General features: G+C 33.6%; 1 protein-coding gene across 4 annotated transcripts in view; it reads left to right on the top strand.

The window, feature by feature from the left end:
• The window catches only part of LOC128022088 (ephrin type-A receptor 8), a 78,012-nt gene that overhangs the window by 35,393 nt on the left and 26,522 nt on the right, over window positions 1-16,097 (top strand). For all 4 annotated transcript variants that reach the window (XM_052609325.1, XM_052609323.1, XM_052609324.1 and 1 more), the window contains one exon: window positions 12,648-13,311. In XM_052609325.1, coding sequence (XP_052465285.1) covers window positions 12,666-13,311 — 646 coding nt within the window. In that variant the 5' untranslated portion in view covers window positions 12,648-12,665. The remainder of the gene's footprint in view (window positions 1-12,647; window positions 13,312-16,097) is intronic.

The raw sequence follows: 16,097 nt of genomic DNA, 5'->3' as shown, positions 1-16,097 counted from the left end.
GCGGGATCGCGAACCATTTGCGAACCGTTTTCAACCACATAATGTTTATTTTAGGTTTCATACATTTAAATATACATAATCACTAGTAAAACAATAGACCCCTTAATCGCCTACGTCACAGGCAAAACATAAGGCAGAACTCATTGCAGGTGCGCTAAAAGTTTTAGGCTTTGACTTTAAAATGTCTTCTTGTTGGGTTTTTGGCTGCCAGAATAGAAGGAACAGCACTTTTGTTTCAAAACTAAAGTTTTACCGGATCCTGGCAGACATTCCTTCACAGAAATCAAGAAGACAATTGTGGTTGTCGGCGTACAGACTGGACGGAGATGATCATAAATAATGCTCCTGTTTGCAGTGCACACTTCATATCAGGTAAAATAATCTATGCACATGAACTGGTGCGTTGGTTTTATTTAGTAAATCAGCAAGTTTCTGTTTTATAGGTGAAAAGTCGCCAACCTTCAGCGCACTAGCTACAGTAGTTTAAATGATAAACAAACATACAGCGATAGATGTGTGTGCCATCCTTTGAATGATCTCTTAAAATAATACACATTGCTAATCATAGTTAGACCAGCGATGGGTTACATTAGAAAATAAGCCTTTCCACCCAAAATTAATTCATATGGCCGTATGGCATACGGGTCAGGTAGCTTGCTTCCATCCGCGAGAGTTATTAAAAAAAAAAAAACCTGTCACGGTCCCGCAGAGTCAGGGACTGTACATATTCGGACAGTTACGAACCTTCTTCTGCCTCCATATTTAATAAATCCCTCCTAAAACGTGCTAGCTTACGCTTGTCAACATTGTGTCCGCGCCTCTATTTGCCTCCAGCTAAGCCCCGCCCACCCGGAGACGTTGGAATGTTTACAAACTTTTAAGGGGTATATACATTGGTAGTTTGTAAAAAACACACTGATGTCTATGGAAGCAGCAAAAACTATCTAATCAAATGTAATTTGCCGACGTGCTTTATTCATATATCAGACACACATAGCAGAACAATAAAGTTTACTCTATTCTTCGTCCAGTTCAACAGCCACTTACTTTCATGTATTTTGGGAGAAACTGGGGAATTCAAGTGTTGTACGTTAAATCCGGCTGACAGGACTCTGAACTGCAGCGCTCATCTCGTTGTAGATCAAGATAATTTATAAAAGTTTTTAAACAAAGAATCGGAATATCAGATAGTTGACATGGTAATCAAGTTTGTGTATATATTTTAATAAAAAATTAAAAACTAAATAAAACGATTAGCGATACATCTGTTAGTGGCTGCGGTGTGTCACGTGACAATCATGGAAACAAGGGGTCAGTTAAAATATTTGAACTTATGAGTGAAAGGGTTGATTTAATATATATATATATATAAGTAAACAACAATGGCCCAAGTTTAGTAAACATTTTTTATTTAGACTATAAAAAATAATTATTCATCTATTTTTAGCAGTGTCAGCTGCCACTGTGGGTGGCACAGGCACACCCTGGCACACCCGTGGCTATGCCACTGGTTTGAACGAATCAAATGAATGAATGACCCAATGAATTTACATTTACTGCTATCTACTGACAGATGTAGTTTCTTATTAAGAGCATAATTTCATACATACAAACATAGATAGATAGATAGATAGATAGATAGATAGATAGATAGATAGATAGACTCTACAGACAGATCCTGTTGTAGGTCCAAACAAAATGTTTGAACATGTTGATCACGATGGTAAATAGAGTTTGTTTGGTTGTCACAGGCCTGACCCTCATGTTAAAGTGCTACGCTGCTGTCTGCTGGAATCGCTATCGATGGATTAAATAGTTCAGCCTGCATTGTGCCTCTGATTCCCATTTACAAAAGGATTTGCTGCATGGAAACTTTCCTCTATATCCATTCGTCTATTTCCAAGATTCGGCTCTTCCATTTCCTTAAAATCCAGTCTTCCTCTGAATGCTATGTAACTTTGGCGATTTGCGCAAAGAGATTACACTTTGTTTTTGACTCTTTTTTTTACGTCGTCACACAGCGGAGGTGCTGCCGTGCCGTGTGAGTCTTGTGGGTTTGGTGAAGAAACGTTTGCCATGACAGATTGTGTCTCGCGAGGAGGACTTCTTCAACTCTGGGTCGCTTTACACACTCGTTGAGCACAGCTAGAAGAAAATGTAGTATATGGTTCAAGCAAATCTGTCATGTGCTTATCATTTAAGTTTGAGCTGATGGCTGTTTGGACTTGATTAGAGACCAAAATTAAGTTTACTTTCTCTTGAACTGCCGATCGTAAGCAGGTCTTTGACTAGCATGTACTGAAAGCTTTACCTCTCTCATGAGAGTAACTAATAGCATATTGTGCTGTCTCTGACAGCTGCTCAACACATTTCATTTATATCTGCGTCTTGGCTCTTGGGAGGTCTGGAAGCTTGTCATATCTCATGTTAGCGTGCCATATTTTAACGGTTTTAGTGGAAGAGAGTTTAATGTTATAGAAATGATTTTACAAGTGAAGATTGCCACTGAATACATGAATACCTACACAGTGATTTCTGCTGATCCAACATGATTAAGCTGTTTTCAATGAATTCAAAAGGCGTCTGCCTTATTCCATCATTTTTGTCCACAAGAAACCGTGGAATTTATTTATTCATTTGTTTGTTTAAATCATCAATCATTATATAAATCAAACTTTATGAACATTTCTTATATTTTCTTTATTTAATATGATTTTATTTAATAATTTATAAATAAATAAATTGCATATAAAAGCTATATCATTTAAATAAATTTAATATGGAAAGTCATAATTTGTAATTTAAACGTATTTTTGTATGTAAATATTAAATATATATATATATATATATATATATATATATATATATATATATATATATATATATATATATATATATATATATATATATATATATGTATTTAAATATATCAATTTCTCTCTCTCTCTCTCTCTCTCTCTCTCTCTCTCACACACACACACACACACACATATATATAAAAATATAATTAATAATATATTAAACAGTATACATTTATATTTTATATGAATATCAAGTATAGAATATCATAACTACATTTAAATATATATATATATATATATATATATATATATATATATATATATATATATATATGACAAAATTAAATAAATAATTAATTAATATTTATGATTTTTATGTATTAAAATACTAAACTTTGTGTAAATTTTATTTATTGATTTTGGTTACATAAATTTGTGTATTAAAACAATAAAAATATATATAAAAATGTATAAAAATGCATCAAATTCTTCTTGAATTACTTCAAAATAATTAAAAACAGTGTTTTTTTTTTGTTTTGTTTTTTTATAGTTTAAATATATAGAGTGTGTGGCTTGTTGTGAAATGGTTTTGATAGCTAGCCTTATCCCTTCTTAAACTAATTATTGTGTATCTTTTCATGTGCTTTTGTGTGCACACGTCTCTTTTGTACACTTCAGTATGAATGAAAAATGAGAATGGGCTGCATTCTCAGCAGTAACCTGACAAAAGGAATAAAAGCCATCTCAAACTCCGGCCCGGGGAGATGGATTAAAATTGGATTAAACCAGCACCTTGACTATGAAATCCATCACGTTCCCTCATGCAAGTAGGAGGCTTATGGAAGCTTGTGTGAGCGTAAAGCAGAAAGGAGTGATGAGAAGCTGGCATGGACTGAAAAGTGAAGAGATGGTGCTCTTTTTAACCTACTCCTGTGTGTGCAGTTCACACCTGTTGTGTGTGTGTTTGACCCAGGGTTTGACATGAATCAGGCTGGGAAAATTAGATGTGATACACACTGGATTTTACCAAATCAATGATGTGAATGAATAGGAGCAAAAATCAGCCATTCAAGAGAGAATACCTGCACTATACTGTGTAATATACAATTTAGTCAATTGTAAAATTATTTCCACTTATTAATGGAACACTTATTCATGTCAGAATATTATTATTATTATTATTATTTTTTGGATGAACAAAGTTTCTTATGTTCACCAAAGCTGTTTATTTGAACAAAAATACAGTAATAAAAAGAAGTATTATGAAATGTAATTTCCATTGTTTTCAATTTGAATATATTATAAAATAGAATTGATTCCTGTGATGCAATCATGCATCATTCCTCCAGTCTTCAGTGTCACATGATCCTTCAGAAATCATTCTAATATGCTGATTTGCTGCTCAGGTAACATTTCTGATTATTATCGATGTTGAAAACAGTTGTGCCGCATCATATCCTGATTCATATGATCAGGACTTTTTGATGAATAGAAAGTTCAAGTGTTTTCTAAGTGGTTGCTAGCTGGGTTGTATGCCACAGAATTTCTTTTAAATGACCTCTCGGTTCTTGAATTTGAATTGAGATAGCGAACCGGATGCAGAATTGCATTTGGAATTTAAATGCATGTAGTCCCCATCTAGTATCTGACTGTACACATGAAACTATCTTGCACTTTAGCAATAAGCTCTGTCACAGCATAGGTTATGGACACTTGTGGCTGTGAGAAATATCAGTGTTTTGATCACTTCTGCTGTACTGCTCTCTGCTAACTGGTGAATCTGATTCCTCTGGAGCTGGAGTGAAAGAGTGGCAGAGCATCCTGTCCCTTCATGACAGATTTCTAGGCTGTGCAAGGTGACAGCGCTGTGCCTCAAGTAAAGCTTTGGGAACTTTTCACAAAACAACACCCAGCCACTTGTGCAGATGTTAGCTGGATGCTCGAATCCCAAGTGCGTTTGAGATTTGTCGAGTGATTAAACGATAGCTGTAATTGCTGATTTTACAGTTCAGCAGTATGTCAACGTTTCAGAAGATGCAACAGTGAGCACATCTGAAACTTGCTTTTAGCTGTTAAGATTTAAGGTTAAGGTTGTGCATTGTTCAGAATTGAATTGAGAATTAAATTAAATACCAATTTTCCTGAGGTTAAACTGAATTTGAATTGATTCCTACCAGACCTAATGCAGAATTTGAGCAACTCTATCAAACATGATCTCAATCAAAGCTTCAATCAAACTCTTAAATATTTAATCCGGGCTTGCTTTCATAAATGTGGCACTAATGATAGACGTCTGATGCAGGGTTTGTGTCTGAATGCATTGTTATGTCTCCTCACTGCAATCAACCAGCCCTGAATCATTTATGGCCCTTCATGAACTCATAGTGAGATGTCTTTTTACAGTCCAATTCAAGCAGGCAGTGAGATGGCTGACCCCGGGCCGACCCCTGGCAGATATCTCTGCCTTCTGCACATTCCTGCAGGGCTCCAGTCGCCATCGGCTGTCACTGAGCCAAATCAGTCAGGCCTTGACAGCTGCTGTCCGATGACTTCATTATGTTCCTATCTGGCTTATGTTTGCCGTGACACGTCTATCGACACCCGCCTCCTTTTTCGCCCACCCACCACAATCGATAGCAGTGATAAGGCAGACGGAGACGATGACAAATGGACTTTGAAGGGGAGATGATATGGATGCATCCAGATGTCCGCCCACTCCCCCGTTACCGCCAAACATGTCTCCAGATGTCAGCCCGCGCTGTCGCATGGATGCACAGCATTAGTTTGGGAGAGACTGCAGCACCTGAATGCCATCCGAATGGTCATGAGTGTCTGGCTGTCACAGACGTGCAATGATTGCATCATGCTGTATTCACGTCAAGACCATTCGCAAAGGGCCGAGAAACACCCTCGGGTGCCAAACTTAATGCATTAAAAGTAAAACCTGAATGTGGGTAAATACGTGACAAGCATTCAAACAAAGTGAGCAATAAACTTTAGTCTGAGCCAATAATAAATCATAAAGTATTATATGATTAAGAGGGTGTACATTTGCATTTCTTTTTATATTATGCAAAAAAAAAAGAAGAAAAAAAGATTATATATAATATAACATGTAAACACTAAAGCAACATTTAAACTCATGAATAGTAAAAAATAAATACAAAAATGCTGTAATGTATGATATTATTGCATTCATTCATTCATGCATTCATTCATTCATATACTTCATGTTATATCATTTTTCTTGATAATATAAAAATACTTCAGGGTCTCAACATGTCTTTTTTTCTTATTTTGAATGATGTACAATTTTACCTTATTTTCTTTATATAATAAATATTACATTTTATATATTTGTATTAACAAATAATAATTGCACAAACATTTAAAAAAAGGCCAAAAGTTAAAAGTAACTTAATTAAATTGTGAGTATAAATAAATTACAAAAAAATGAATAGAGTGAAAATATGATTATCATTAATTAAGTAATATTCAAATGATATAATAAATGATAGTATGTCTTAGTATGTATAGTATGTCTTATTAAAGGATTAGTTAACCCCAAAATCTAAATGATGTCATTAATGACTCACCCTCATGTCGTTCCAAACCCGTAAGACCTCGGATCATCTTCTGAACACAGTTTAAGATATTTCAGATTTAGTCTGAGAGCTCTCTCAGTCCCTCCATTGACCAAAATGTGGGTAGATATTTGATGTAAAAAAAAAAAAAAGTGTTTGTACAAGAGTATTATATGAGTGGCCAGTGAAGACATCTGCTCAGAGGAAAATGTTATTGATCTTTGATAGCACTGGAAACATTTTGGAGTTCTCTGTTTAAAGGAATAGTTCACCCAAAAATGAAAATTTGTTAAAAATGTACTCACACTCAGACCATTCAAGATGTAAATGAGTTTGTTTATTCATTGGAACATATTGCTCACAAATGGATCCTCTGGAGTGAATGGGTGCCGTCAGAATGAGAGTCCAAACAGCTGATGGAAACATCACAATAATCCACACCACTCCAGTTCATCAACTAATGTCTGGCGAAATTAAAAACTGTGTTTGTAAGAAACAACCATTTTTAAATTGAAACCATTGTTTCCAGCTTAAATGCAATCCTCTATTTATTGCGTTCTACAGTGAAAAAGACGTTTTGTCTGAATCAGTAGTGAAAAATGCACATATTAAACACTCTTTACAAGCTAAAACGATCCAAAACCGTTCTAAACAAATATATTGATGGGTTTTTATGTTTTTATCAGCTGTTTAGACTCTCATTCTGACGGCACCCATTCACTGCAGAGGATCCATTGGCGAGCATGTCATGCTACATTTCTTCAAATCTGTTGAGATGGAGAAACAAACTAAGCTGAGCACACATTTCTGAGCACACACACACACACACACACACACACACACACACACACACACACACACACACACACACACACACACACACACACTTCACATCTTTGTTTTTGTGAAATGGTTTTTATACTGTACAAACTGTATATTCTATGGCCCTACGCCAACCCTACACCTAACCCTAACCCTCACAGGAAACTTTGTGCATTTTTACTTTCTCAAAAAAACTAATTCTGTATGATTTATACGCGTTTTGAAAAATGGGGACATGGGTTATGATAAGCCCTCTCCTTGTAATACCTGTGTCATACCCATGTCATTATACAGAGTTGTGTCCTGATATAATATCACACACACACACACACACTGTAGATTATAGATATTTTGTTATTATAATTATAATTAAATAAATTCTTGTTTATTTTGAGTAAAGCTTAATTAAATGAATACAAGTTTCTAGTCCAACAATGTTTTCTGATTACACAGAGGAACTGAAATTAATAGAGGGAATTTGGATCACTAAAACATTAATGGATTAATTAAAATTAAACAATTAAAATTGATTTATCATATTAATTTAATTAAGAATTTGTTTAATTATGAGTGTATTTTTGTATATATTATTTTATTTTGTATTGTAAATATTATTGTATTGTATTATTGTATTAATATAATTTAATAATTTATTCATTTTTTGTTTATATCTTCTCTAAAGCTGTTTAATTTAATGAATAAAAATTTAGAGTCCAATAATCTTTTTCTACGGAACTTTTGCTCACTAAAACATTAATTACTTTATTAAAAATTAATTATTAAAATGTATTTAAAATCTTAATTTATTTATTATTATTTTATTTTGTTATTCTTATAATACTGCTTCACCAACGTCATTGAACTGTATCAATTAATTAAAAGTTGCTAGATCTGAGAAGCCATGTATCTGCATAAAAAAAAAAAAGATTAATACCTTTTATATTGATCTGGAGATTAAGATTAGCTTCATTTACATAAAAAAGTGTCTCAATTAAATGAACAATATCTGAGCAGAAAGATTTTCATTGTAGCTCATCGTACCGTTACTTTGATTAATTTCAATCTTTCTCTCTCATTGATCGTCTAATATGTAATGAAGCTAAAACAAAACGCAGACTTTTATCGGAAACCTCATGAAAGAACTAAAGGAATTACTTGCAGCCCTCGAGTTAACCTGAAAAGTGTTAGATTTGAACAGACTCTCTAATCTAATCATTAGTGTAAGGACAAATTCAATTTAACCGCTGAAGACTCAAAGTGGGAGGCTGGTTACGGTGTTCACTCGAATCCAACGTTTTAATTACCGTAACAGGCTTTTTGTAGTTTCCTCACGGGAATCACGGGCCGAGGTGAGGCCAGGAAAGTGAGGAAATCTGCTGCTTTGGAAGATGTACTCGTGAGAAGAGGCCGAGTTCATGGTGGCCGAGCTCAAGCCTCCTCTGAGGTCAGCCTTTTCCCTTTCAATTAGGCCGGCTGTGTCCGTAATGTATTCAGAGGAGACGATCTACTCGAGGCCAGTGGGAGCTGAATGTGAGAGTACTGTGTTTGCATGAAGGCCTTAAACTTCTGCTTTTCCAACCACTGTCTATGTTAACACTTTTGTGCTTGTTAGCAAAGAAAAGATTTTGTTGCTAGCAGGTACGACCCATACAAAGCATTATGAGGCTTTTCTGAGTTAGCTTAAGTTGGTGGCCAAGGTCATTTTTATATCATATCATATAACTTTTTTTATTTTTATTATTATTATTATTATTATAATATATAGTTTTTATAATTTTAGTAATGTGCTTTTGTGATGTTAATTTATTTTTAATATTTTGCCCTTATTTATTTTTGTTTTAGTAATTTTAGTATTTTATTGCATTTGGTTGAAAAGCTGTAGTTTTTAATTTTTTTTTTTTTCAGTTCTAGTAATTTTAGTACTTCAGCTTAAACTTTTTTTTGTTGTTTGCTAAGGTTTTTGCCTTTAATAAGTTTTAATTTTAGTTTAAGTAATTTTTTTATCTAGTTGTAATTTGTATTCTTTTTTATTTTAATTTTAGTTTAAGTGTTAGTATACTTTTAGTAATGTGCTTTTGCCATTTTATTTATTCATTTATTTAGGTTTAATTTAAGTTTTTTTTTTTTTCTATATTTATATTCAATTTTATTTAAGCTTTATTTCATATAATAAAACTATTTTTGATGTTAGGTTTGTGATGCCTTCACAGCATCAGTTCTCTCAAACACATCTCAGCCTTGTTCTCGTGTCTGCATGTTGTTTATCTCGCTGTATAAGAACGTGAAATAATATCCATAGAGGAGAAAATAGATATGAGATTAGCCTGGAAGAGTATCAGGCTAAAAACACATCATCCCCAGGCTCTCCACAGGCCGCAAAACCATCATTTTCCAATAACAACATAATGCTACATGATGCTCTTTTGCTGCTACTAAGGAACAAATGCACAGATGCAGATGTGAAATCTTTTATAACAAGCTATATGCATTATATATAAATGTCATTTATTATTTTTTGACACTGTATAAATAAATCTACCAAAAATGTGCTTTAAACGGGATGTAATCAAGCCTGATTGCTAGCTATAACATGTAGATTACCTGCTAAACTAATCAGAAACCTGGCCATAGACGATATTTATGCTAATGCCAACTATAGAATATTGTTGTGCACAGTACACAATAAAACAATAACATTCCTTTTTCACAGTTTCCCTCTCCCGAGCTTCATCATCTGTCCACTCTGCTTATCCAGCAGCCCTCCACTTTTAATTAGCAGTGAATATTCAGCGTTGTGAGCTCTGAGCTCCAGAGATGAAAGACTCGCTGTGTGGCGGCACATACTGGCTCCTTCTCACGAGGCTGAACCCCAGTCGGACTGGAGGTCTTTCACAGCACCGCTAGTCTTCAACTCGCTGCTTAACTATTTCATGAGCAGGACGGAAGAGACGAGCTAATTACAGACAGACAGCAGTGTTAAAATAAGGCTCTCCTCTCCATACGCTCTACCTGCGCTGGTCTGTCTGCGGTGAGGAGAGGCGAGGGACTTTCGTTAAGGCTGAGTGCTGTTGTTCTTGGCCCTCTACCTGAAAGTCACTCAGTGTTCACGCTGATGAAAGTTGTATAGCATATTTCATCAGTGTTTCTAGAAGTCTTGAGGAAGCCAGATTTGAATTATTTATCAGCAGTGTTGAGGAAGCTGCTTTATGACGGGCAAACTCCAGTATTCATTTCCAGCAGTTCAAGCAGGGGCAGAGTTTAGTTACACGCTGCTGTTTCTGACTTTTGCACTTTGTATTCTGTATAGTTATTTTTTATTTGTTAATGATTTTTTTATGATTATTTCAAACTAAAAGGTGACCATAGATATTTTGCATCTTTTTCTTTATAACTTATTCCGAATATTTAGTCAGATGCTGCAGTTTTTGTAAATTTTTTGTATATTCTGTATAGTGCTATATTAATAATTCAAATTTTATTCTTATTTTATTATTATATATTAATAACAATATTTTCCCAAAATATTGTTACATGCTGCTGTTTTTTAATATTTATATTCAGTTCTAATTTTATTTTGTGTTTTTATTATTATTATTATTTTTATTATTAAATTCTATATATATATATATATGTGTGTGTGTGTGAGGGTGTGTGTGTGCTCCAGAAGTGTGTGCTCAGCTTAGTTTGTTTCTTCATCTCAACAGATTTGAAGAAATGTAGCAGTTACAAGCCGTTTTTAATCCTGTTATGTATAGTACTGTATTTTCTTATTTTATTTTCCCAGCATGGAGGGTCAAATCACCAAATATATTTATAAAATCTTTTTCATATATATTTGAATATATATATATATATATATATATATATATATATATATATATATATAATTTTATTTTATTTTACAAATCATTTTGTTTTGCTTTGCTTTTGCTGTGGTTTATTTGGTGTATACTATTGTCTTATTTTGATAGTATTTAGTGTAAGTTTAATTCTGTCACCCAAATTAAGATTTGTTCATTCAATAAACCTGGCACTGGACTCCAGAAGACTTGCACATTCAAGTTAAAAAAGGGTTATACCCACTCTTATGTCAAAAATAAGGTGAACAGCAGGCAGTTTAGAAAAAGAGGATTGATTAACTCTTGAGTTCACCGCTGTATAAATGTGTGCACAGTAAAGTTTCACATTAAAAGCAGTGATGTTTTGTCATGCTACATGCTTCCACTACATACAGGGAAAGCTACAGTATTTTGAAAAAACAACACTACTGAAAACTGTATTTAACTTAGGAGCAATTTCTTTTAGTTAGATCTCTTGCAATATTTTACCTGTTTATTGGGTTTGGTGTTTTTTGACCGATACAGTAGATGAAATTCACTGCTTGTGGACGGCTTCATTCAGACTGATCAGCATTTCTATTTTTTATTTTTTATTTTTTTGCTTCAGGCTCATTATATGAATCTGTAAGTTCATTCGCAAGTCATAATAAAATATTTATTCATGCCTGATTATTTGCAATGCATAAGAAACTGCTTAAACCGCACAAAACCACCCATGAATAACGAGGGATTCTGAACGGTATTAAGGAAATGCAGGACACATTCATCATGATATTAATCTTATGCACCGCAATGCATATGTAAACGTTTTAAAGAAGCTCTCATGCACATTGCTGTGAAAAGAGATATGCTGTTGAAATCATAATGGACTGATTTATAAGAATCTTCACACTGTAAATATGTAAATCCACAAATAAGATCTCTATTGCATGAAAGAGGTGATTGCAACAGCACAGTTTAAGCGTGTAATCTCCTATACTTAAAGGTTCACTTTTCTGTTTTTGTTTTTCACTGGCTTTATTATTTTATTTATTTTATTTTATTCACAGAGAAAACTGTAACTGTATATAGTAATTATTAATATTTTAAAAAGTAACTTGCCATTAGCTTGTTTCATCTAATCATGATCCCAGCATGTTTATTTTATTTTAAATTGATAATAAATTGTAATTATTTATTTCTAATAATCATCATTATAAATGATATATATACAAAAATACTGTATATATATATATATATATATATATATATATATATATATATATATATATATATATATATATATATATATATACATATACGTATATACACTATTTTTGTTAATTTCTTAAATTAGGCTATATTTTAGAATTTTCTGTTTTCATTAAAATTTTTGGCAGGATTTAGTAATTTTTTATTTATTCATTATTATTATTTAGTAACTTCATCATTAATGCAATGAAAATGGCAATGTTACAATGGCAACTAGTTAAAAAAAAAAAAAAAAATTAAGATTATCTGTAATTTCTATTAATGTTTATTTTATGTAATGAAAATGTTTTGTAATGGTTTTAGTTTTTAGTTAGTGATAATAACCCTGATTCTCTTTCTGTCTTTGCCAGTGGGATGCAATCAATGAAATGGACGAGTATTTCAGCCCCATCCACACGTACCAGGTGTGCAACGTTATGAGCCCGAGCCAGAACAACTGGCTCCGGACCAACTGGATCCAGCGAGACGGCGCCCGGCGGATCTACATCGAGATGAAATTCACATTAAGAGACTGCAACAGCATGCCAGGCGTGCTCGGGACCTGCAAGGAGACCTTTAACCTCTACTACTACGAAACCGACCGCGACGTTGGCAGCAGCATCTGGGAGAGTCAGTTTTCCAAGATCGACACCATCGCGGCCGACGAGAGCTTCACTAACGTGGACCTGGGTGTGAGGAGACTCAAGCTCAACACTGAGATCCGCGGCGTCGGGCCGCTCAGCAAACGCGGCTTCTACTTGGCCTTCCAGGATATAGGAGCCTGCATCGCTGTCTTGTCCGTCCGAGTGTATTACAAACGCTGCACGGGAATGGCTCGCAACCTGGCCGTCTTCACAGACGTGGTCACGGGGGCCGACTCGTCCTCTCTGGTGGAGGTCAGAGGTCAGTGTGTGGACCACGCAGAGGAGAGAGACACTCCTAAGATGTACTGCAGCGCTGAGGGCGAGTGGCTCGTTCCTATTGGACGGTGCGTGTGCAGTGCCGGCTTTGAGGAGCACAGAGACAACTGCATCGGTCAGTGACAGTGCTCTAATTATTATTATTCTGCATGAATTCAGTTGCTTTTTCACCATCTTTAAGCACCTTTGAGTATTTCAGAAATCCCAGTCCAGTCTGTCATATTTTGGTCACTAGATGCAGCTAATGTCTCTTCTTCAACTGAAAGCAGTTTTATTATCTGCTAGGACTTCAGGATGTCTATAGTGGGATGAGATGCATGCTGAGGTTAAATTCGTAGGGTTAGAGGTTTGTTCTTAGCCTTAATGAGAACCATAAAATATAAATGTTGGATATAACAATTAGGGAAAAAAATAAAAATAATAATAATAATGAAAATCATGAATGTAGAAAGTTATCATATATACATATATATATATATATATATATATATATATATATATATATATATATATATATGTATATGTGTGTGTGTGTGTGTGTGTGTGTGTGTGTTCTGTTGTGTATATAGGAAGATTTTAGAGACACATTTAAAAAAAAAATCAATAATATTGATATTTAATGTTTAATACTAAAATATAATATGTATTTATTTCTGCTGTGCTGTAAAGAGAATAAGACACATACTTAATTATATAATTTTTTTATTTATATGCTTATTATTAAAATAATAAAGTATTAAATATATAAAAATAATATTTTATGTCATATTTTTATGACATAGAAAGGTAAAAAGGATGTAAAAAGGATGCTTTATATTATATTATATTATATTATATTATATTATATTATATTATATTATATTATATTATATTATAAGATTGAAGATTTTAATTTTTAAAGTAGCAAAGGTGATGCCCATATATTATATGATTATAATTTTATTATTATAAAATTTAAAATGTAAATTTGTAAAGTAGCAAAGGTGATGTCCATATATTATATTATATTATATTATATTATATTATATTATATTATATTATATTATATTATATTATATTATATTATATTATATTATATTTTTATTTCTGTGTTAAACCATTAAAAAAAGGACTTTGTTATATCATTATGTTTCTTTCTTTCAATAGTTTCTCAATTATATTTACCAGCTCGTTTTAGCACTTCTCATTGCACTGGAATGAGCAGCCACTGTATATTTTACAGGATACATGACTAAATGCTGTGGAATTGTTATTAATTCAATTTCCCCTCGTGTTGCCGGTACAAGGGCATTCTGTTTTGAACGTATTACTCAAGCGGTCACAAACTCCTTGTTTGTCAGGTAATTTTCTGCTCGATCTGTGGCTAATAGTACTCACAGCAATCCTTTTCCTTTTCCTCTGCCTCCTTTCTAAAGTGCTGCCACTGTCTGTGTGTGTCAGTAAAGGTTAAGTGTCTGAGCCGCAGAGTCAAACTGGGTCGCTGTGCTAATTCTCTCAGTGAGCGCGTCCTCCTCTAGTCACGCACATCTCAGGGACAAACCCAACACGCCAGACTGGGCTGCTCTAGGACACAGCGAAAAAAAAAAAAAAACAGCATACCACTCTAAAGCCTTAGGCACAGACCCCCGTGGAAGGATTGCATGTCGTCGCAATAGAAAATGTCAAAAGGCTTCCCGTTTTCTTTGACTGAGAGCCGAGCGATGGGCTTTAAGTGCCGATCAAAACAGAGCACTAGCTTCACGTCTCACTCCTGTCAGCTCTGTTTTGGGTTTTCCAGTGGCAGCCATTACTCCCGGGTCTCCCGGTCCAGTGTGAAAATAGGGAAAATATCTATTTCAGAGGAGATGAGATAGTTCATGCTCATTGGGGTAGCAGGAGCCTTGTCAAATCCACTCCATTTGGCAACTTGATTTAACCTGCTTAGATTCAAGAGAGAGTGTCTTCCCCACGTGTTCGGCCGTCGCTGTGGGCTAACTTATTCATGAGTGCTTGTAAACAGGCTTCCATGCAAAACAGTTGTGTTCGGAGAGCCACGGTGATGCTGTGCTGGGGTTAACAATCGGAAAATACAGCGGGATCCAAAGATCTGAGGCCATACTGAAGAGTCTGGAATGAAACAACTTTTCAGGATTTTTAGAAATGTACAGTATAAACATCAAATGTGGTGATGTAAAATTATCAAGTAATATTTAAGATTTTGCTGTGTTTTTGTCAGTTTGTGATTTGGTCATGTCAAATTTTCTAGCTTTGAACTGAAGACAACCTTTTACACAGATTGCTGTGCTGATGATAAAATTTATAATGAAAATAATAATATAAGTTAGAAAAAAAACATTTATTTTAAATATAAATTTTTTGAAACAATTTAAATGTATTTACTGCCATTTTTGAATAATTTTAATGTGTCCTTGCTAAATAAATAACTATTAATATATTATAATCCATAATAATACAATAATAATGTATAATAATATTTAAAAAAAAGTCTTACTGGTGGCAAATATTAACTTTTATTCAATGTGTGTATAAAGAATATGTGTGTGTGTGTTAACTGAAATAAATACAATTTAAAATAAGTTAATAAAATATAAAAACGTAAACTCATTTTATTTCATCTAGTTGCCAAGGCAACATTTAACATTTTTAATTAGTTTACCTAAAATAACTAAAATTAAAACTGAAATAAAAATTTACTAAAACTATGTAGACATATTTAAAAACAACCAAATCTTAAAAAAAAAAAAAAAAACGCAACAGACTTACTTAAAAGTTACTAAAATTAACATGAAAGCAAAAAATATAAAAATCAAATATATTTTTAAAACATGATATCAGACGATAGTAAAATAGCACTGAGATATCATAGAAATTCATAATTTTGTTCAGCAGGGACACACTACA

The sequence above is a fragment of the Carassius gibelio genome, chromosome A11, assembly GCF_023724105.1.
Source record: "Carassius gibelio isolate Cgi1373 ecotype wild population from Czech Republic chromosome A11, carGib1.2-hapl.c, whole genome shotgun sequence".
NCBI classification, from domain to species: Eukaryota; Metazoa; Chordata; class Actinopteri; order Cypriniformes; family Cyprinidae; genus Carassius; species Carassius gibelio.
The sequence above is the reverse complement of the archived record's forward strand: the minus strand, read 5'-3'. Positions and strand labels throughout refer to the sequence as shown.